Source organism: Danio rerio, chromosome 11, assembly GCF_049306965.1.
Source record: "Danio rerio strain Tuebingen ecotype United States chromosome 11, GRCz12tu, whole genome shotgun sequence".
Lineage (NCBI taxonomy): Eukaryota > Metazoa > Chordata > Actinopteri > Cypriniformes > Danionidae > Danio > Danio rerio.
Window position 1 is genome coordinate 27,451,878 of NC_133186.1, and position 23,889 is coordinate 27,475,766.

General features: G+C 35.3%; 2 protein-coding genes and 1 long non-coding RNA gene across 5 annotated transcripts in view; 1 reads left to right on the forward strand and 2 right to left on the reverse strand.

Annotated features, from left to right (window-relative positions):
* The window catches only part of LOC101882529 (uncharacterized), a 38,312-nt gene that overhangs the window by 13,736 nt on the left and 687 nt on the right, over positions 1–23,889 (reverse strand). The window contains exons 1-2 of one of the 2 annotated variants that reach the window (XR_224449.6): positions 23,816–23,884; positions 12,850–12,984 (exon numbers count right to left, since the gene is read on the reverse strand). This is a non-coding gene — a long non-coding RNA (uncharacterized lncRNA). Of the gene's footprint in view, positions 1–12,849; positions 12,985–23,815; positions 23,885–23,889 lie in introns of those variants that run through there. The other variant, XR_012387177.1, reaches the window with a different exon arrangement.
* On the reverse strand, positions 2,961–4,572 carry mafbb (v-maf avian musculoaponeurotic fibrosarcoma oncogene homolog Bb). Its single transcript, NM_131842.2, has one exon. The coding sequence runs from the start codon at positions 4,375–4,377 to the stop codon at positions 3,421–3,423; it is 957 nt and encodes a 318-aa protein (NP_571917.2). The 5' UTR covers positions 4,378–4,572; the 3' UTR covers positions 2,961–3,420.
* Positions 7,888–21,009, forward strand: si:dkeyp-97e7.9. 2 transcript variants are annotated; one of them, XM_073916768.1, is made up of 12 exons: positions 9,060–9,229; positions 9,601–9,779; positions 10,088–10,211; positions 12,622–12,652; positions 12,725–12,800; positions 12,902–13,111; positions 16,198–16,332; positions 16,463–16,533; positions 16,613–16,717; positions 16,807–16,936; positions 17,443–17,488; positions 17,759–21,009. In XM_073916768.1, exons 1-10 carry the CDS (start codon positions 9,177–9,179, stop codon positions 16,930–16,932), a joined length of 1,110 nt encoding a protein of 369 aa, XP_073772869.1. In that variant the 5' UTR covers positions 9,060–9,176; the 3' UTR covers positions 16,933–16,936; positions 17,443–17,488; positions 17,759–21,009. The 2 variants fall into 2 exon arrangements, with proteins under 2 accessions (XP_021335517.1, XP_073772869.1); XM_021479842.3 differs by having other exon boundaries at positions 7,888–9,229; positions 12,622–12,800; positions 16,807–20,089.

Genomic DNA, 23,889 nt, shown 5'->3' on the forward strand with positions numbered 1-23,889 from the left:
AACTGCTTTCTTCTTGTATGTAGTTCAAATAAAATTATTACACCAGTCATTATTGATTTTATTATTATTACCTTTAATAATAATAATAATAATAATAACAACAATAATAATAATATTTTTTTTATTAATGTTAATAATAATATTAATATTAGAGTGATTTTTGAAGGATATTTTGACTGATGACTGGAGTAACGAAGCTGAAAATTCACTCAGAAAAGCTTTAAAATCACTGGAATAAATGATTAAATTAAATTATAAACTACTTTTGAACAGTAATTTTATAGTGCAATAACATTTTACAAATTTAAAATTTGTACTGTTTTTTATTAAACAGTGAGCAGGCCTTAGTGAGCAGGAGAAGCTTATTTTAAAACATTAAAAAATCCTACTGACCCCAAACATTTGACCATTCACTGGTATTATTCAGTATATATAAATAATATTCAATACTTTCAATATTTGTGGCACTCTTAATGATTTTAGTAATGTAACATAATTTTTAAAAATGTTTGATTAAATCTACAATATAATGTAAAGAATAAATATATTTTTAGATTAAATTATACAACTTCACTTACTGTTCAGTTTATTGTCCCTATTATACTAACAGCGAAAACAAACAAAAAAGCAAACAAACAAACAAACAAACAAACAAAAAAACACAAAAATAAATCCTAAAAAGTAAAAGCTAAAAACTAAAAACGAGAAAGGATATTGTTCGTTCATCATACTAAACCCTCTTTTAATAAACAGTTAATTTTGTTAGAGGTCTGATTAAAATATGACTTTGATTAAAAACGCTGCCATTACATGTCAAAAAGACAAAAAAAAATCTATAAAGCGCATAAAACAAGTCCATAAAATAGAACAAATATAATAATTGGACATTTCAATAGACTTTTTTGGTGAACTTTTAAAGTAATTTCGCTCAATAGTTAGCTTTATGTGTGAAAACAAACAGCATTGGGTTCTGTTGAGCAGTGTGTAAACATCATAAAGCTTGAATTAAAAGTATATTTTAGTTGGTATTGTTAAATATGTCTAAAACAATCCTTTAAATAAATATTAGAGAAGTAATATTACTTTCTGATTTCATTCTTGCAGCCTAATTTATTTAAAATTTTCACTCAAAAAGACCCATTTACTCAAAAAAAAAAAACAATGTTTGTTACTATCATTGTGTGTTCTGCATCTATTATTGAGGTCTCTGTGTTCACTTGGGTGTCTATCTAATCTACTGTGCTGTTTACTTAAATGTTTACAAGTAAGACATACATTTCAAAAAACATGACTTGAGTCAGGGTTATAGAGTTCAAGTTAAACAAAGAATGAGTAAAATCTCCTTCGAAACAAAGCTGACCACAAATTAAGCAGAATTTACTCAACAATGTCACTTCCACGCAACTTGGTGAAGTAGATTTGAGTTGATTTCATATACACTGAAAAAAAATGATGTGTGCAAAACTGTTGCAAACTATTTATTTGTGTTGAATTTAAACAAATTAAATGTAATACTATTCAACTTAATTTGTTGGTTTAAATTCAGCCCAAATAAATTGTTTACAAACCCTTAACATAAAAAATAGTACATCCAAGGAATCCTCTTTGAATATTTTTTTTCAGTGTAGGAATATACTTCTGAGTGGAAAATAAATGAGTAAGTTCCACTTGTAGCATTGATTATCTTTTTAAGTGCATATCAAACAACTTACACGGGTCACAAAACTGAGTGGAATGAATGTCTTATTTTTAAGAGTCACCTTAGTTCAATTTGTATTGATCACATTCCACAGTGCCTATAAAGTCATCTTTACTTATAAATGGGAAGCTGCTCGGAATAGAAAGTGACCATAAAGCTGTATAGCTTGGTGAAAAACTGCATCTGCACCTGTGACCCTGTATTGCACAGGTGGCACGTCATTACGGAAGGGTCAGTCTTGCACTAACTGTTAAGCAGCAGTTGACAACAAGGTCGGGGGTTAAAGGCTGTTTTGCCACACATGTTGTTTGGATCTCGAGAAAATGAGAGTTGTGTAAGCCAAAAATAACAACTAGTGTTTGAGCATCTATTTTTGTCAAGAGTTGTGAAAGTGCATCAGCATTACAGTCAAATGCATTTGCTGTACAATTTGTACACTTTTAGATTTGCGTTGTAGCAAAATATTCTACCGCTACACATCGTCCGTGATTTTAGAGTTTAGATTACTCATTTTTCTCGTAAAGCTTGTCATAAAGGGGCAGGCCTTCCAGCAAAACTTTCAGTGTTATTGGAGTTCGTAGTACAACAATTACTTTCAAGAGGAATAAAACAACAGTTCAGATGGATGGTCTTTGCTTTCCTCTGAAGGAGAGGGCAGAGGGCTAAACTTATTTCCACGCTGGTACAATCAGTGGCGTGCAGCTCTTCTCTGAGTCTCTGGAGTCATTAGAAACACAGTTGTCTCAGGAAACAGCCGCTGCGTGAGGTCAAAGGTTGTTGCGAGTAGACATACCTGTGTACTGGGATTTTTTTTTATGTTCTCAAGGGTTTCAGATCAATCTGTGTCAACATTTTATGAGCCATGTTTTTACATTGATTGCTTACAGCTTAAAATTGGAACATTTTTTGCATTGGCGTTAGTGGGTACATTTAATCTTTGTGCAATGTTGAATTGCACAAATGGTTCTTTATATTCTTTATAATGGAGTAATATTATTTTACAAAAATACCCGAGAGATATTTAACACTTAAAATGGTGCTTCTTTTATATTGTTAAACAATACAGTTTAGAAATTTTATTTTTGGCATTAATGTTATGAAAACAAAAGTTATTTATGATAAAAATTATTTAGATTAAACAAAAACTTATTTACATTTTAAACTGGTCACTGAAGGGCTCTTTGTGGAACAAAAAGTTGCCTCTTTAAGGCAGTTGTGCAAAAACATAACACAAAGAATATATTAGGAAACACAAATAATATTTTTCTTTCAACAAAATTTATTTTGGAGGTAAAAATTAATTGCAAATCAAAAATAATTTCCCTTTCAAAAGAGTTTTGATGACAATTCTTGAAAATGTTACAACTGATTCGACAAACAAATAAAAGATATACAAAATGTTCAAACAAACAAACAGTGCAATGCATCTATTGCCAAAAGGGTCAAATGTCATTTGCATAGCTGAGATGGCGAAAACCAGAAGATAAAAGATACATTATCAAAACCAGCTTGACATGTCAGAGATAAAGTTGAGTGAAAATATAAAATACTAGATAACAGAATAAAAACTTTTCCCCTGCTGACAAAAAGAAAACAAACACCTAAAACCAGTCTAAAAGTTTGTTGGACTTGCAGATCATTCTTCAACTGGACAGACCAGCAAACAATCTTATGCTGCTTTTATATATAATATTTAAGAGAACTTCTAAGTACACAGAGAACTATCGCAAATATTCGGGCGATGATGGGTTTTCACAAGAGGGTCCATTATTGCTCTGGCAGCTCATTCCGACCACTAGCCTTTCGCACTTGAGTTTATATGCGTCTCTCTCGCGCACCAGCCGACCGAGCTCGTGCTTCAGCTGCTCCACCTGCGTCGCCAGGCTCGTCTTCTCGTGCTCCAGCAAGTGCTTCTGCTGAACGCGTTTATGCCGACACGACTGCGCGTAGCCGCGGTTTTTTAAGGTACGACGTTTCTGCTTGAGGCGGATAATATCGTCCTTGCTCATCCCGCGGAGATGTCGGTTGAGCTCGCGCACGGACATGGACACAAGCTGCTGGTCGGAGAAGCGGCTCTCTGCGCGCTCGCTGCGCCGATGGTGCGTCTGCTGGAGCGGCTTCAAGTGCGCCGCGCCTTGCGGAGAGCAGTCGAGCTGCTGCATTAACTGCTCCACGCTTTTACCGTGCGCAAACTCAGGGTTGTGAAGATCTGTGTACTGCTGCTGCTGCTGATGGTGGTGATACTGTTGCATGCCCGGCGGGGCGAACTGACCGATGCTCCTGTATCCCTCCATCTCTGCCTGGTGCAGCTGAGGCGGGTGTGCATGCATGAGATTAGAGCTTAAAGCTTCCCGGACGTCATCGTGGGTCAGTTCAAGGCAGTGTGGGTCTGCGTGCTGCGGGTACGCGCCCGTGCTGCTCAGGGTCCAGTAGAGATCTTCGGTCCTCTGTCCGCTCGGGCTGAAGCTCGGCGAGGAAGGCACGGAGCTGCACGGTGTGCTCATGGGGGTGCTGGACACCGAGCCCGGGACGTGCACGCCGCACTGCTGGATAAAAGAGCGCTCCGGTCCCAAAGCTGCAGCCTCCTTCTTCACATCAAACCTCATGTCAAAGTCACCGTAGTCCAAATTCAGCTGATTTTTTGCCAGGTCCAGAAGACCGTGCTGCTCCGCCGACATGATTTCTGCTGATGTTTCGATCAAGTAAACAACTTAGTGCTTGTTGGCATTAAAGTTCAGGGGGGAAAACACAATTCCTCCAGTTCTGAATCAAGCTGGATGTGCTCTTTCAACCTCCCTCTTAAACTATTAGCCTGTTTGTCGTCGCTTTTTAGCTTCGGGTGGTCTCTCGGTGACAAGCGCAGGATGTATGTTGAAAAGAAAGTAAATCACGCTGCTTTAAAAGCAGCCGCGCAGTGAGGCCACGCCCTCCGCCCTATCACAGCTGTCAGTCGCACCAAAACACACTTCAATGTACAAATCTAAAACTCTAAAGAAAACCCGTCAAAGTTAAACAACGAAAATGTAACCCGTTTCTGATAATAATAATAATAATGTTATATTAAGTATATCAATATTTAAAAATATATATAATTTGTTTTATCTAGACCAGTGGTTCTCAGACTTTTTTCATCAAGTACCACCTCAGAAAAAAATTGTCTCTCCAAGTACCACCAAAATGAGCAGTGTTGAAATACATTAGCGTAGTAGGCCCAGTAAATCAGCTCCAACTCTCACAGTTAAAAAAAACATGGCAGATTACCTCAGAAATATAGGTTATAGGTCATATATGGCATATTATATACATAATTTTTGATACATTTTGAAATGTGTGTAGCATGTACATGAAATATTTCATTCCTCTGCGTACCACTAGAAGGAAGCCCGCGTACCACTAGTGGTACACGTACCACAGTTTGAGAACCACTGATCTAGACTAATGTGTACGTTTTTAAGAATAAAAAATGAACAAATGCTGATAACTGACCAACTCTATGAGGCCATTTAAGATTTTATTTCTTCAGTGACAAGCATTGATTAGTTTTGGTGAAAGTTTATTTCCTTGTATTTTCACATAAAATTAATAGCAGGGGCAGCAGGGTAGCTCCGTGGTCAGCATTGTCGCCTCACAGCTAGAAGGTCACTGGTTCGTGTCCTGGCTGGCATTTATGTGTGGAGTTTGCATGTTTTCTAGGTGCTCTGGTTTCCCCCACAGTCCAAAGACATGCGATATGGGTGAATTAAATAAGCTAAATTGGCCATATGAGTGTGTGCAAATGAGTGTGTATGGGTGTTTCCCATTACTGGTTGCAGCTGAAAGGGCAACCACTGTGTAATGTGGAATAGTGGGCAGTTCATTGCGCTGTAGCAACCTCTGAACAGAGACTACGTCGAAGGAAAATGAATGAATGACTGAAATTAATAGCCACATTTGAGCTATTATAATCTGGTTGACATTATTTGACCCCAAATTAAAATGTACTCCCCATTTACTCTCCCTCAAATAGTCCCAAACAGTTATGAATTTCTTTTTTTCTGTTGACCACAAACTAAGTTATGTTGGAAATTGTTAGAAACGTAAATCCGTTGACTTTCATATAGAAAAAACAAACACTGTGGAAGTCAATGGTAAAAAGTGTTCAGCACTTTTCAAAGTATCTTCTTTTGCATTCATCAGAACAAAGAAACTCAAACAGGTTCGTGACAAGTAAATGGTGAGTAAATGATGTGAACTTTAAAATGTACTGACTCTCAGGAGGTGCAATGTACGGCCATATACGAACACTTAAAGTCAGCTTCTCCAGCAACTGTGACCAACAATAATAAAGGCAGAGCACAGCCTCATGCAGCACAAGACCATCAGGGTAGCATGACACTATTATAAAGCTATAGACACATTAACTAAATGACATAAACTGCAATATAACACGGAACTTATATAAATATCTAGATAAACATAATATAAAAAGACACCAATGTACATGGGTTAAAGACAGGATGTACCTTTTTAATGTACCCATGTAGTTTAATTAACAAAAGTTTGAGTTATAAAAAGCATTTTAAATGGCAAGTGTGTTTCGAATAAAACTAGTAAAAATATGCGTGACATAACCAACAAATATCACAACATTACTCAGTGTAACAGATTTTTGTAGAAAATAAGAAACATGATTATTATGAGCTCCAATTTCTAAAAAAATTTAAAGTAAAAGGTAAGAGACTGGTTGGATAAATGAAGTGTTGTCTTACATTCAGTTGGAAAAGATTAAATATATGATTCGAGGCTCGAAACGCAAGCTCCTAGACAAATGGTCCCCCTTTAATAAATACTTTAAAGAACTCCCTGGCCTTTAGAATAAATTTGTTTATTTTATTTATTTTTTTTCTTTCTATGTTCTTTCTATTTTGTACTCTTTGCATGTTACCAAGCCCTTCATGTCAAATGACAACATATTGACAAAATATGATAATTCTTATGATAATAAGAATATGACAATGTATTTTTTACCTTTGACATATTTGGAAGGTTTTGTGATTCAGGATGATATAGCCTGTTTTCTTATTCTTTTTTTGTATTAACATGCAGCTCTTTTGTATATTCCTTCTTTTAGATGTTGCTAAGTCTCTCATGTTAAATGATAACATATGGACTGAACAAATATGGTACACTCGGTTTTCTCACTGTCTACTCAGAAAGTCTGGAACGATATATGTTTATTTTATTAATTAGTTCATTCAATCATTCATTTTTTTTTCGGCTTAGTGCCTTTATAATCAGGGTTCGCCATAGCGGACTGAACCGCCAAATTATCCAGCATATGTTTTATGCAGCGTATCCCAACGTAACACTGGGAAACACCCATACACTCTCAATCACACAGATACACTACAGCTAATTCAGCTTTTTCAATTCACCTATAGCATGTCTTTGGACTTGTGAAACGGAGCACCCGGAGAAAACCCACACAAACACGGGGAGAACATGCAAACTCTACACAGAAATGCCAACTGACCCAGCCGGGGCTCGAACCAGTGACCTTCTTGCTGTGAGGCGATTGTGCTACCCACTGCGCCACAGTGATGTCCCTTTTATTTATTTATTTATTTAAAAATTTTAAATGCCGTGGTTCCGGTCGGGGAGGGGTTATGTACTGCTTTAAATTGTAAATGCAAAAAAATTGCTGGCAGAAGTTTTAAAACAGGTAAAACCGAATAGTTTGAAGAATAGTAAGTATAACATTTTTAAATGATAAATAAGTAGCATTTTTATTATCTAAAATATAGAATTAACTTAAATAGAGAATTTCATTGAAAGGTTCTTGTTCTACAAATGCCGGACAAGATTTGCCAGATAGATACATATAGATACACTCTAAAAACTAAAAATGTTGGGTTATTTCAACCCAATTCTGGATGTGATACGGCCTATTTTTTTATTTAATGAAAATGAATTTATTTTTTTATTTAAATGAACGGGAACAAATTTAACCCAATGTTTCGGGCTAATACAAATTTTACACAGTTTGTGTTTAACTAACCCAGCATTTCTTACAGTGTACATATTGTTACACAAAATTACATTTTAATGGGTTATCTTATACCAGCGTGGCCCAAAGTATAGCCTGCGGGCCAAAGTGGTGATCTTTGATTTGGCCCACCATCCTATCTGAATAGAGAGAGAGAATGATGGGGAGGTGGTTGGGGCGAATGCCTTTGACAGGGATCGTCATTTTGAATTTAAAATACCCCTTTGTTTCTTTGTTTTATTGCTGAGCTACAAAAAACAACCTGAAATCAGATGATACAATTAAATGTTGTAAATGTTCACTTTTAAAATGTGAAAACTGTCTCTTGACAGATAGAGGACAATGCTCAAGTCTTCTTTATTAAGGTGAAGGCAGGAGCACCACTTGGCTCAACTGGTGTATTCAGCACTGAACTCCATTGTGTTATAAATGAGATTGTTTATGTTTTTACTTTAGTAGTTCAGTATAAAATGTTTAAATCGACACTGCATTAGTTAATATGATTTAAAGTAACATTTTTAGGAAATTCCCTATGGCAAATTTATAGTAATAGAGTTTGGCATATATTTGGTTTAAATAGGTTGCATTTTAATGACACTTTAAGCATTATTTTTTGCTGGATTAGCTTGTTGGATGGTCATCATAACCACACTATTTTATGTATCAAAAATATTTGCTAAATATTTAAAATAAAGAAATAAAAGAACAATACAAAACTCCTTTTTTTTTATTATTATTCCATCATATATGATTAGGAAAAAAAGGAATCTGTTAAAGTTTTAATTAAAAACTGTAGCCTCTTGATATTTAAATATCATTAATTTAATAAACTGGCCAGCAAATTCAGCTTTCCTCAGTCGTGCTGAAATGACAGCCGACAAAGGATTCCACTTGGTGTTAAAGCCTTCTTCGATGGATTATTTTCACAATTTATTATGGCATAGCAGTCAAAATATGACAAATAAGCTTATGTACGGGACAAATTCTGAATCTTTGCCAGAAACACCCCTGGCTAAGGGCCTGTTAAAGGAATAACTTTGGGAACCCCAGTCTACTGTAAACCAGCTTTAGCCTACTTATATGTGCAACTCTTTTAGTGACACCATGTGGTCATTATGTGAAACTACGTATGTTTTCCAATATCTGAAAACATTTAAAAATGATCTGTTTAAACAGCATTGATAAACCTGCTTTTAATCAGATATGTTTGTAGTGCACTGACTAATTAAATTACCTTAAACTTGAGTCAACATTTAAAAGTTCTTGTGACAAGGATGTAGAGAACGAAGCAGAAATAGAATATATTTGTATACACAACAGTTCACAGCACTGAATAACTGGAGCCTCAGTTCACTTGATATTTAGTCAACACAAAAGCAATAATAAAGCCAAGGAAACAAGTGCACGAATGCAGAGCCTTGACAGAACATTCAATGAGACTTTCAAAGCACGATGATGACAAGAAACCTAAAAGCAGAGGTCATGATTGCAGGAGAACAGCTAAGGTAAGCTTTATTAACCCAAAATTATAGTCTCATAAGGACATTTACACAGCATGTCATGGTTAAAAAGGACAACACCTCACAATTGTCTTGTTGGTAACTAAAAATTAGTTCTGTTAGGCCTAAAGTTAGTCATCTTTGCATTAAACACTGTAAAAATGTTAAAAAGTCATGACAATAAATGCTTTACGTTACTTTAATATAATTTTATAAAAGATAATAATAATAATAATAATAATAGTATTAATAATATTAATAAGTTATTAAACTGGATTACTAGAAAATTAAATTGATTCAAGTAAAAAAGTTAGGGCAGAAATATTTATTTACTTACAATGCTGTAGTGATTATTATGAATTTAATTTGTGCTGAAGACTGCGACTACATGATAACAAACTGATCAAGGACCGCAGACACCATTTGCGGACGTACCCGAACTGTTTTGTGGCTCAGGAGCTCATTAATTGGCTGATTGCTCATAAAGAAGCATCTGATCGAGACACAGCTGTCCGACTCATGCAGCACCTCATGGATTACGACATCATTCATCACGGTACTACATTATTTACACCAAATATTATCATCAATACACAAACGTTTCAAATAATGACACTATTTTATACATATCATACTGTATATTGTCAAAACCTCTAAAGCACTTAATTGTTTCTTAAGCATGTGCATTCTGTAGACAAATAACTTTGTTGGAAAATTGAGTTAGAAGCAGCATAATTGTAAATGTATTCTTTTATTCTGATATTTTGCATGCTCTGTATTCATCTCTTCATGTTTGAACGAACAGGTTCAAAGTACATGTACACTGTTGTTGTTTTTATGTGTGATTTTTTTTTTCCTTTATAGTGTGTGATAAGTGGCCCGTGTTCAGAGATGCTAAATACTTGTACAGATTCAGAAAGGACGACGGCACATTTCCTTTTAACATAGAGGTTAAGATCTTCATGCGTGGACAAAGACTTTATGAACAGTAAGACTTTTTTGCTGGAAGAAAATAAAATGTTTCAAATGTTACTATGATTTTAATTTCTGGAGTACGTTTGATCATCACATTACGTTCATTGCATTCATTATGTTTATCAAAAACTTATCTGATTTGGGCGACCCAGTGGTGCAGTAGGTAGTGCTTTTACCTGAAAGCAAGAAGGTCGCTGGTTTGAGCATCGGCTGGGTCAGTTGGCGTTTATGTGTGAAGTTTGCATGTTCTCCCTACAGTCGGTTTCCCCTACAGTCCAAAGACATGCGGTACAAGTGAATTGGGTAGGCTAAATTGTCCGTAGTGTATGTGTGTGAATGAGTATGTATGGATGTTTCCCAGAGATGGGTTGCAGCTGGAAAGACATCGGCTGCATAAAACATATGCTGGATAAGTTGGCAGTTCATTCCGCTGTGGCAAACCCAGATTATTAAAGGGACTAAGCCGAAAAGAAAAATAAATGACTAAATGAATGGAATGGAATCTTTATTCTTTAATGCTTTGTTTTAACATTATTCTTAATATAATAATAAAGGGCTAAAGGGCTAGTTTAACCAACGATTCTTTCATCATTTACTTAATGTTCTTCTTGTTTAATACAAAAGAAGATATTTTGAAAAATGTTGGAAACTGGTAGCCACTAGCCAGATCTCAATGACATGTGTCTCAACGTTCATCAGCATCTTAAAATTTTGCATGTTTCAAATGTTCTGATTTAAAATGGATTTAGTTTTTTGGGGGTTATTTGAGCAATTTGGAATGCAAAAAAAAAAAATTTGTGCTACTTTTCCATTCATTGCTCACTAAGTTTACCTAACTATGACCCAACTATAACTATGAAATGTGAAAAGGGTCTATTGACCTCCACGGTGGTTGTTTTTCTACTCTGGAAGTCAATGGCATTTTTCAAATTACCCTCTTATGTGTTCAACAAGAAATTAACCCCTAAATGTTTGGAACCACTTGAGTACAGTAATTGGTGAGAACATTACAAAATGTGGGTGAACTACTCCTGTAAATTTAAGATATTTCACCTAATAAAGAAGATTTGATGATTTGCTCACCTTCAAGATGTAGGTGATTTTCTACTTTATAAGATTTTTAGCAGAATTGTGGTCCTTGGTGATTTATAAAATGCAAGTTAGCTGCCACGGTCACTTTGAAAGTGAAAAACAGAGGCAAAACAAGATTAATTCCCCTGACTTCAGCCAATGCATTGAGGACTCAAAGCAAAACAACCGGTTTGTCCTTTTAAGACATTAAGTGCCATGACCTCACAATGAACTGTGTTTATAATCTACTGTGAGTTAAAGATAATCTATGTAGGAAATATATGAATATAAAACATTTTTGCATCAATTAGTATGCATCAAACTGATCAAAAGTCTATAAATATATTATAAATTATAATATCAAAAATAAATGCTATTTTAATTTTCTATGTATAACAGAATAATTATAAAAATTATCATGGCTTATTATTAAAATTTACATTTTACAAGAGGTACAAACACTGGTAATAATAAGACATGTTTCATGAGTACTTAATTTTTTTTACATTTTTGATTTTTGAAAATGTAGCTAAAATGTAATATTATTATTAAAATACACAATCCCATTGTATTCCTGAGCAAATAAATATTGCTTTGCCTAAAGCAAGAGACTTCTTAAAAAAAAAAATATCTCACTGTGTAAAAATTACATGTCATTGCATTCATTATATTTTTCCAAATTTTATCTGACTCGGAATCTTTATCTTTTTAATGCTTTATTTTAACATTATTTTAAATAGATAAATATAAGTTAAAATTAAACTTCTGTCATCATTGCATTTGAGCAGTTTGTAATGCGAAAAAATTCCATTCACTGCTCACTAAATTTACCCAAATATTCTATGAAAAAGGGTCTACTGACTTCAATAGCAGTAGTTTTTCCTACTATAGAAGTCAATGTCTACCAACATTTGGTGAGAAAATTCCAATATTTGGGTGAACTAGCCCTTTAAAAAGTAGGCAGGCACCACCAAAAAAAAAAAAAAAAAAGAACATTTGTAGATTTGCTCACCTTCAGGCTAAGATTTAATCAATTTTGGCTGCAAAAGGTTTTTAGTAGAATTATGGTAAATAATGGTCAATGGTGATTCATAAAATGTCAGGCTTTAAATGACTTCAATTGTTTGAATATAAAATGTTAGCAAATGTAAAAATTTAACAGCAAATAAATTATTCTTGTCTAATAAACTCAACTCTGTTTGTTACAACTGTTGCTGCTTCTTTGAAAAATTATATCCTTTTATATTTTGTAAATCCCACTGAATAAAAGTGTCTACTAGTCGCCAAAAGTAAGCGTAACATATGGTAATGAATATTTTCAAGGATTTTAAATCTCAGTTTGCTTCTTATAGAGTGATTTCCAGCAAAGACTCCATCTCACAGGTGAGACAAGAAGAGGGTGTGGCTTATGAACGCTCATTTCCTGGTTACATGTTAATTGATTGGCTGCTACAGAACAGTGAAATCGAGAGTCGACGGCAGGGACTCGATCTCTGCAAGGCCTTGCTAGAGCACGACATCATTCAGCACGGTAACAACTATAACTATCACTATTCACCATCAGGCAAGATGCAACATACCTCCATGTAAAATGATCATCTCTTCATGTTTGCCTTTGCCTCTTCATTTCAGTCTCTCAGAAGCACCATTTCTTCGACAGCGGGCTGCTGTATCAGTTCTGCATTAACTTTCGCAGACGGCGCCGTCTTTCTGAACTGTTGCATGAGACAGAGAATGAAGAGGTTGAATGTGCAACACATCAAACACAAGAAGACCAACCTGACAGTCCATTCACACTGCGCAAATCCCCCCCGTCAGTGGGCAACAGTGACTTCTTATGTGGTAGTACAATTGTAGAAAACTCTCTATTCATTTCAATTGTTTTTAGGCAAATGGCCCAATTTTATTTCACACAACAGAATAAATATGTAAAATAAGTAAATTGTATTATGTCAATATAAGTAATGTATATTCTAAAATAAATATCTAAAGATAATTTAAGTAATACATTCGCCGGCCATTTTATTAGGTACACCTGTCTAACCGCTCGTTATCGCAAATTTCTAATCAGCTAATCACATGGCAGCAACTCAATGCATTTAGGCATGTAGACATGGTCAAAACGATCTGCTGCAGTGCAAACCAAGCATCAGAATGGGGAAGAAAGGTGATTTAAATGACTTTGAACATGGCATGGTTGTTGGTGCCAGGTGAGCTGGTCTGAGTATTTCAAAAACTGCAGATCTTATCTTCTGGGATTTTTATGCACAACTATCTCTAGGGTTTACCGAAAATGGTTTAAACAAAGTAAATATCCAGTGAGCGGCAGTTCTGTGGGTACAAATGCCTTGTTGATACCTGAGGTCAATGGCCAGACTGGTTCGAACTGATAGAAAGGCAACAGTAACTCAAAAACCACTCGTTACAACTGGGATATGGAGAAGAGCATCTCTGAACTCACAACACATCAAACCTTGAGGCAGATGGGCTACAGCAGCAGAAGACCACACCGGGTGCCACTCCTGTGAGCTAACAACATGAAACTGAGGCTACAATTTGCACAGGCTCAAAAAGATTGGACAATAGAAGATTGGAAAAACTGTTACCTGGTCTGAAGAGTCTAAATTTCTACTGAGACATACGGGTGGTCAGGTCAGAATTTGGTGTCAACAACATGAAAGCATGGATTCATCCTGCCTTATATTAATGGTTCAGGCTAGAGGTGATGGTGTAATGGTGTGAAAGACCATTTTCTTGGCACACTTTGGGCCCATTAGTACTAACTGAACATTTTATCAATGCCACAGCCTACCTTATTGAGTATTGTTGTTGACCTTGCCTTTATGACCAGTGTACCCATCTTCTGATGGCTACTTTCAGCAGGATAACGCGCAATGTCATAAAGCACAAATCATCTCAGACTGGTTTCTTGAACATCACAATGAGTTCACTGTACTCAAATGGCCTCCACAGTCACCAGATCTCAATCCAATAGAGCATCTTTGGGATGTGGTGGAACGGGAGATTCATTTCATGGATGTGCAGCCGACAAATCTGCAGCAACTATGTGATGCTGTCATGTCAACATGGGCCAAAATCTCTAAGGAATATTTCAGGTACCTGGTTGAATCTTTGCCACGAAGGATTAAGGGAGTTCTGAAGGCAAAAAGGATTCCAACTCAGTACTAGAAAGGTGTACCTAATGAAGTGTCTGGTGAGTATAATTGTAATAAAAAAAATACTGTTTAGGAAAAAAAATCATAGATTCCCTTTAAATATATAGAAGTACAACCATTTTCAACATCATCAGTAATAATAAAACATGTTTTCTGAGCACCAAAATTAGCATTGTAATTTTCTGAAAATGTCATTTTGCCATGACTGGAAAAAAAAACGAGAAAAAAAAAAACAGTCATTTGACATTGAAGTAATACTTTGCAATCCCTTCACACTGCACAAAGCTCCTACATCTTATAAGGCTGTAAAATGATAGAAAACATTACAAATGTGTTTCCATGCTTTGTTAGAACTTGAGAGATGGTTTTAAGCAAATGGCCCAATTTTTTTCCACACACTAATTGCAAGGTCAGCCCCTCTGGAGAAATACTGCAATATGATGTTAAGTGCCTCGCTCAAAGGCACAGCTGAGATATCACAGCGTAATGAGATCAGTAATTCTCTATTTCCATGCACATCCATACATGCAACCCTTGTGTCAGCACCCCAGCTTCTTAACCTAGGGTTTCTCATCATTTTATTTTACACCAAAGGCCCCTTTTCATAAGCCTAAACTTTTCATGGACCCCCTGACACATAATAAAATCTAATACTGGACTTACTTTGTAGGTCAACATAGTGATGTGAGCAAATTACTGAAATGCATCCAAATATATAAGAGCATATTTCATTAAATAGCTTATTTGCTATTATTCAAATATTTAAAGTTAATAAATATATATTTGTATCAGTGCAGATGCTTTAAATTGTTCAAAAGTGTCAACAAAAAACCTATTTCAAATGAATACTAAAAAAAATTGTATGATGACACGAAAGTATTTTACTTGAGCACCAGATCAATTAACATAAATAAACAAATGATTGAATGAATGAATGAATGAATAATGCATTCCAAGACTAAAAACAATTTAAACTGTATTTGAATAGAAAATGCTATTTTAAATTGTGTTAAATTTTTAAAATATTACCTTTTTGTACAGTGTTTTAATAAATAAGTTTTCGTGATAACTTTTTTTTTCAAGAAACCCCATTTTCAATCAAATTACGTTCCTAAAATTATCGTGAAAATGATGTGGGAAGTGTAGTAAATAAAAAAATCTAAATATTGGTAACATTTGAACAGGCAATAGATACATTTATATACAAATAAACAACATACTCTGACTTGTAGTTATTAAAATGTACTAAAAACAATATGTCCTGCTCACAAATAGGTAAAATCTAATGATTTAAAGGACAATGATAAAGTATACAATTTTAAATTGACAATTATTGGAAATTTGGGGCTGCACTGAGAGCATTTTTGCATGGCATCAAATGTTTCTTGTTCTATGAATGCTTAAGATTTTAATATTGATATTTAAACTATTAAGTAAGGTATAAAGTAGGTATATAAAGTATTTTAACACAGCAGAGCTGAGATTAATCTTGATTAATCATATCCAACATAAATTTGTTTTGACATATGTGTGCGTATTATATATATATATATATATATTTTTTTATGTGATTGAAACAAAACAATACAAAACAATGTGGTTTTGCTATAGTAAGACATGTATGGTATGATAGTAAAAAAAAAAAAGTTAAATGTGAACACATCATTTCATTAACCTAATATAATTTTTCCCAATACATTTTCTAAATACATTTACATTTTTCCAATGAACAATTCTTGTTTTTAATTTCAGTTCAACCAAATAAGGATTCAAGTTTGTCTAGAACTGTACGGTGTGGAAGTGTGACCCATCAGCAACACAGCTCATGTGGAGGTTACTCTGCTTCTCTTAATGCTGCCCTTGCAGTACGATGCAATCCTACATCAGGTTAAAGGAATCTATACTCAGACTCACTATTTTAATTCTAAGTATTCAAATTTTGTCTTGTCTATTCATGATAATCAATCATCTGTCAAATTCTGAGCACTAAATGGATGCATTTTATTCTAACTGACAGTACTGAAAAGACATGTAACCTGCGAGGAGCTGTTATTGCCTGACGCTCCTTATGTAAAAAGAGTTCTAACGGTAAGTCTTTTATACGTCACACTCAACTGGCCAAAAAATAAAACTAAGCAGTGCGTTTATGCGAGTTTAATCATTAAAGATCCTCGGTGATGCCCTGGGCTGGGGCTTTGTAGTGCGAGGAAAAACACCTTGTTATGTTCAGGCTGTGGATCCTGGAGGTCCTGCTGCGACAGCAGGAGTTAAGGTGATCATAACATGTAAACAACTTGTGCAATAAAAATTTGGAATCCACCATTAGCTGGTCTATAATTGTTATTATATTTTTTTGCTTAGGTACGGCAGTTTGTGTGCCGAGTAAATGGACTTGGCGTGCTTCATCTGGACTATCGTACTCTCTCAAGGCTGGTGATGACTGGACCCCGTGTTGTTACTTTGGAAGTGATGGAACCAATGGACTAACTCAGTATAAGTGAAATTAATTTTTTTTTTGTATATTAGCGTTACAATAAATTGTACAAGGTGATTTACATTTATATGCATCATTTTTCTTGTATTTACCACATAAACTCAATGTACCAACAAAAATTAAATAATATTTTTGATACTTAATATAAAGAAATCCTCAGTGCAGTCATCTGGATGAAGTTGCCTGCATGCTTAGAGTTTTATATTCTAATTCAAATGTAAACCCAACTGAGCTACATCACTTTACTTATGTACTGTAGCATCGTATCAGTATTTTGTATTTTAAGTACACAAAAACAGCTATTCCAAGCCATAAAAACAGAAACAGGAATCTTGCAGAACTCCTATAAGGAACATGGAGGGCTCCTACAGGAATCTGACAGGAAACATGCAGCATTCCTGTAGGAATCCTATATGGAATTAGCATGAATCCTACAGGGAACGTGTGGCAATCCAGCAAAAGTCCTACAGGAGTTCAACAAAAAACATACTCTCATCCTGCAGGAATCATACCGGGAACAAAAAGGGCTCATATACAGGAAATCTGCAGGTAACTTGATACCTTAAAAAAAACTTTGTTGACATTTTCACTTTTTGCTAAAACACTCCTTCCAAAAAAATTAAAGGCTAAATCCTTAATCATGGCAGACCATGCTGTGCCCAGTCTAACATATCATTTTCTATGTATTTTCTGGAGAAGTCAACCTGTGCAACACACTAAATTTCATATTTAAAGACAAAGGGGATTATAGTGAAGGCTACATTTGTACAGAATCCTGTAAGGTGCCATGTTTAAATGGAAATAATTTAATTTTGTCAGTCTTTCAGATGGACTCAGATGGACTTTGACAACACACAGGATTATGTGGGCAACGACTCAAAAACAACACAAGACAAGCTCTATCCCACTGCTAAGATCAGTAATGAAGAATCACATCTGTCAATTGTATGCTAAGCTGTTATGCACACAACTACAACATCTGCTCTTGGTGACTTAATAGACCTAATCATTTGATGTTGCCCAGAATGAACCAATAGAGCACCAAATAGTCTTTACACATACTTGAAGGAATTTAATTGTAATTCAATTGAAATTGTCCATCTGACCCACAAGTTAACAATACTTTTGTGATGAAATTCCAGCAAATTGTGGTTCCGAACTTGGGGATAATATCTGTCTTATTAAATTTGCTGACATTTTTATGAAATTGTCCATAAGACAACAACTGGAAGAAAAAAAAATCAGATTAAGCATTTAAAGCAGCATGATAAGTCAAAAGTGTTCAACACTTTTCTGACGCTGACATGTATTAATCAGTAGGTCCCCTGAATGATTCAAACCAATTTAGCCTTTCACTTACATGGAATGTTGATGGTGTCCCTTTTTTTTAAAGTGCTCTTCTTTTCAGATCTGGCCAATCCAAGAAGTAATTAATGAACTTCCCCCAAATATGTGAAGTATGTGCTCCTGGCCGGTTTGTAGTTTTGTGCTTCTAAGTCTTAAATGAATTCCTTTTTGCAGAATTGTGTTGATGTGTGCATTCAGTTAGAGCAGAACATTGCAGCACAAAGGACAAAGAGATGAATGTGTTCAATCTTGTCTCTGTGTATGTGACTCAGATGCTTCCTGCTCTGTCCAAAACACTAAACATTTTAATGGTGAACATGAAAGCATCTGGTGTTATCAGAGGAGATAAAAAGTTCTGAAAGAAAATGGCTTCACTATGGTGTATGTATGGCAAACAAGAGACGCAAGACCATGCACCCACAGCCAGCATAGCCCAATAAAAAAATCTGAGTATACCTAGCATAGTTGAATAATAAGAGATCAGTTTATGGAAATGGACATACACTAAGCGCCAGACACCACTGTTTCCTCTTTCTCATGTAAATTACACCAGTGTGAAAAAGGACAATCAGAAACCAAAACAGACTGTTGCGTGACTCACGGGGCACACCATCAGCATTTGCATGTACTTTAGATCAGCCTCTGCATAATCTGGACCTGATGAACAGCTCCATCATCAGATCACTAGTCAAAACACAGACTGAAATGTTGCAAACAAAAACAGGATCATTCATACGCACACTTTAAACTGTGCTTGATAAGCCACAACTTTTCCCAGTGAGACAACAAGATCATTTTCCTCCCTTAGCTTTTTTTCTGTTTATTTAGTTTTATATTTAACTTACTATGCATGCAGGACTTTTAATTTGAAAATATGAGACGCAGAGTGTTTACTATGCCTTACTGAGCAACAACTGCATGAGATACATGCTCATATGAATGCGGTATAAGGTATGTTTAATTGTATGAAATTTGATGCATGTTTCAGCAAACACTTAAAGACTGCAGGATCACTCAGCTCAAGTGTTATTTTCCGGAGTGAAGAATTATTCTTTATTAAAAGTCATCTGTTTATGCAGAGGTTGATATTAATTCCTGCCAGTGTTTTCTCTGATATTATAGCTTAAAAACATGACACTATCAGACTCTTTTGTCGTGTTTATTTGTAATCTAACCTTTATCCACAACAGATTTTGTGAGCAAAATAGGTTAACATTACATTGATGGGTTTATATTAGATAGCTCAATTACTCCTTGTAGGTAAATTATGAGTGTCTGTCAAACATAAGCTTATTAATTTCCAAAATCGATCCAAATATGGTCAATATGGGACTTCCAATTGTACAGATATTTTATGGAGAAACAAATTAAAATAAAAAAAACCTAGAAACAGTTTTATAAGTTACTTAACCTTACTTAAGTTACTTACACACCTACTATGTAGATATTAAGGAAAGATTTTACCCTTTAATGCTTCTAATGTTTTTTAATCATTTTGAATTTGCTTATGACTGCTTGTTTGGCATTTTACTGTGCCAATCGGTTACTGTGCCAATCGGCAATTAACAATTTTGTGGTTTGTCTCATAATATTATGCAGAGAGCTGGTATTTGGGAAGAGAGACAATCACCATTAACAAATGACAACTTGCAATCAAGTCACTATAGTAATATTATAAGACTTCCACACTCACAAATATTGCAAGGTCTCAAAATACAGGAATGTTCTTGTTTTATAGTCTTCCATGTGCTTCTCCATGCTTCTCCTTGTCTAAGCAACTAAAAAATTCTCATAGCTCTCCTGAAAAAAAAAAAAAAAAAACTTTCCAAACACAAACATCCCTAGCAGCATTGTAGGGAAAGCTATGCAGCAACCGGAACTCATGCACAGAAACAAACACCTGCGACCCTTCATAAATGTCTATACTGCGTGCCATGCACAGTCTCACAGCTTGGCAGGTCTGTTACTGGAAAGCATCAAGTATTGTCATGAATAATTAAAAAGCAGGGTCTTCCCATAGTCAGTAAATTATAAAAAAGATACTGATGTGTCAACACTGCACTTGCAGTTAAGTGCTATACCACCAATTTTGAATCCTCCCCAATGAAGATTTTGAACCCGGAAGATGAAATTAGCTGACAAAAGCTCAAAATTATCAAGTTTTCACCACAATTAAAGTTAACAAGTACTAACGCTGTATTGCAAAAATGATATTTTGGATTGTTTTTGTATGCATTTTGTGATTTGGAAATTGTATCTCGGCAAGTTGAATTTGGAGATCCATGACATCCTCCAGAAATAATAGACATGAACATTGCAGCAACACTATTTTTTACAAAATACAGAAATTTAGATCCTGTATCCTATAATTTCTGTAAAATGTTACACAAACAGGACATCCATAGACAAATCTACAGAAATATACATAAAAAGTCCTGCAGAAATGTTACTTTCCTGCAGGACATAATACAGTCATAGTAAAATAACCCTACAGGACTCCAGTAGGAAGTAGGAACGTACACTGCGCTAGAATTTTATACAGTCCTACATGATTCCAGCAGGATCTCTGCACATAGAGCCAAAATCTAAGTATTCCTGAATAAATAAATAGTATAAATAGTTTGTGAATCTTAATGGACAGCCTTCACAAATCTGCCCAGTAAAGTATGGGGTGCCTCAAGGATCAGTTTTAGGCCCTTTACTGTTTACAATTTACATGCTACCTCTGGGAATATTCATGCTACCTCTGGGAGACATTATTAGAAGACATGGGATCAGCCTTCACTGCTATGCAGATGATACTCAATTATATATTTCAACTAAACCTGACGAGACGTCTGAACTTTCTAAACTAACTGAGTGTATCAAAGACATCAAAGACTGGATGACCAACCATTTTCTTCTCTTAAACTCCGACAAAACAGAATTATTACTTATTGGGCCTAAATCTTGCACACAGCAGATCTCGCAACTCAATTTACAATTAGAGGGATACAAAGTTAGCTTTAGCTCTACTATAAAAGATTTGGGTGTCATATTAGACAGCAATCTAACTTTTAAAAACCATATATCCCATGTCACAAAAACTGCCTTCTTTCATCTGAGAAATATCGCTAAATTCCGAAATATGCTATCCATCTCAGATGCAGAAAAGCTAGTCCATGCTTTTATGACTTCGAGACTGGATTACTGTAATGCTCTATTTGCTGGCTGCCCAGCATCCTCTATTAACAAACTTCAATTAGTACATAATGCAGCAGCCAGAGTTCTGACCAGGTCTAGAAAATATGATCATATAACCCCAATTTTATCCTCCTTACACTGGCTGCCTGTTAAGTTTCGTATTGAATTTAAAATATTACTTCTCACCTATAAAGCTCTAAATAATCTAGCTCCTGTTTATATAACCAACCTTCTGTCTCGCTACAAACCAACTCGCTCTTTAAGATCTCAAAATTTAGGGCTTCTGGTAGTACCTAGAATAGCAAAATCAAGTAAAGGAGGTCGAGCCTTCTCTTTCATGGCTCCTACACTCTGGAATAGCCTTCCTGATAACGTCCGAGGCTCAGACACACTCTCCCAGTTCAAAACTAGATTAAAGACCTATCTATTTAGTAAAGCATACACTCAATGCATCACCTAGCGGGTTCCACACTGGATTCTGCATCTTGCTTATATACACTATGAACAGCAGCTACGCTAATTATTTTCTTTATTCTCTATTTTCACCTGGGGATACTCATCCCGAGGTCCTCAGATTATGCGGAGTCACTGATTGGATCCAAGACCAGCGACGTGATGATCCCAAGGATTCCATATCCGGGACCAGGCCATATCCTGAGCTGCTGCTGCGCTGATGGTCGTGGGGAGTGGAGAACATGAGTCTGATTCCAGCGACGCTCCAGGGACAGACGAGTCTTCACTGAGGCCATGTTCCAGCATAAACCACGGCGAATGAAGTTCTGCACAAGACTTTTGGCCAGCGGAGAAATTAAAATGGTCGTGCCCAACTGAGTCTGGTTCTCTCAAGGTTTTTTTTCTTCACTCCCATCAGGTGAAGTTTTTTTTCCCTCTCCGCTGTCGCCACTGCCTCGCATGGTTCAGGATTGGTAGAGCTGCGCATGGATGAATTGGCTCTTCAGTGTCTGAACTCTCAGTAATGATTAAATCACACTGAACTGAGCTAAACTGAACTGAACTAAACTTAAACACTAAAACCTGAACCACACTGTTCCAGTTACTGAACCACACTGTTCCAGTTACTATGACCATTTATGTGAAGCTGCTTTGACACAATCTACATTGTAAAAGCGCTATACAAATAAAGCTGAATTGAATTGAAATTTTTGTATAAGTTCATTTCTGAATATGTGAGAATGTGAGCACTTTGTTGTACTCAGAAACATAGTAAATAAGTAGTTTATGCTGTAATACATTTTATAAAAGAGTAATCTAATGCAAATGTCAGCCTTGCCATGAAAAAAAAGTTTACCAAAATAGTGAAAGCCTTTTTAAGTTTTTTTTTTTTTGTATAATTATAATTATATTTAATTTACCAAAATCACACAAGTGGCAAATTAAAATCTGTTACAACCAGAACTAAGAGGTGTCACATCCATGACAAAGCTTTTTCCTCATAAATGCAAAATTGTAACATAAAATAAGAATTAATAGGTTTTGTTCTATAGAGAGCCAACTCTTATGTTTTATTAGCATTGTTTCTTTTCAGTTGTGCAGTTTAATTCACAGAATTTTACCAAAAGTATGATGCACCCTATGTTGAAAACTCAGACTTTTTTAGTTACATCCATGACATGTTTATTTTCCTCAATTAAAACATAAAAAAATGTTTACAGGTAGATATTTTTCTGATTCCATAACTCTGTTGTTTTGGAAAATATAAAGTGATGTTTCAATATAATGTTAATTTCTATGTGAATTTATCTTTTGAGTTTATACAGCAAATGTCATTTCCATAATGCTGGAATTGCTGACAACTTTTTATTAATTAGAATAAAAGATGCCCAATCATTAACATTTGATAATATTCATGGAATTCACCAAATTCAAAGGTAATGACATTCAACCAGCTATAGCCCGCTTGACTGGCAGTTCTAAACAACAATAATGTACAACAGAAATTTGGAAGGAACTCAGTGATATTACATTAACAACAATGTTGTGCGTCATATTGTAGACTTCAATTTAATAGAACACATCCCCTTAGAGCATAAGTACATTAAATGCTTATTTAGACATCCCAACTTGATCCAAATAATTGCTGGGAGTGGGATGCAAGAATGAAGACCCGGTCCACCTTTCGTATAGGCTACCCCCAGTGTCCTGCAAATTACAATGCTTAAACTATGGTTTATGTAACAAAAACATGACTAACTACCATAACTACAAAAAAACTACAACTGTTATTGTTTGTTTGTGGAAAAATATGTAACATTTTTACGGCTGAAGCAAAAAAGCAAACTATTTCAACAATTCATCGTGCACATCTCTTGCACAAATAAAACCTACTTGTGTGATGTCGATGAAAGGCCTCAGACATCAGCGTGGCCCCTTTTGAACTTCACAAAAATATATGTCATTTC

Bases quoted from the DNA above. Each gene is read 5' to 3' on its own strand.
- mafbb (NM_131842.2), bottom strand. From the start codon at position 4,377: ATGTCGGCGGAGCAGCACGGTCTTCTGGACCTGGCAAAAAATCAGCTG.
- si:dkeyp-97e7.9 (XM_021479842.3), top strand. From the start codon at position 9,177: ATGATGACAAGAAACCTAAAAGCAGAGGTCATGATTGCAGGAGAACAG. The intron at 9,230-9,600 runs GTAAGCTTTATT...TTTGTGCTGAAG, and splicing joins ATTGCAGGAGAACAGCTAAG to ACTGCGACTACATGATAACA. The intron at 16,333-16,462 runs GTTAAAGGAATC...TCTAACTGACAG, and splicing joins ACGATGCAATCCTACATCAG to TACTGAAAAGACATGTAACC.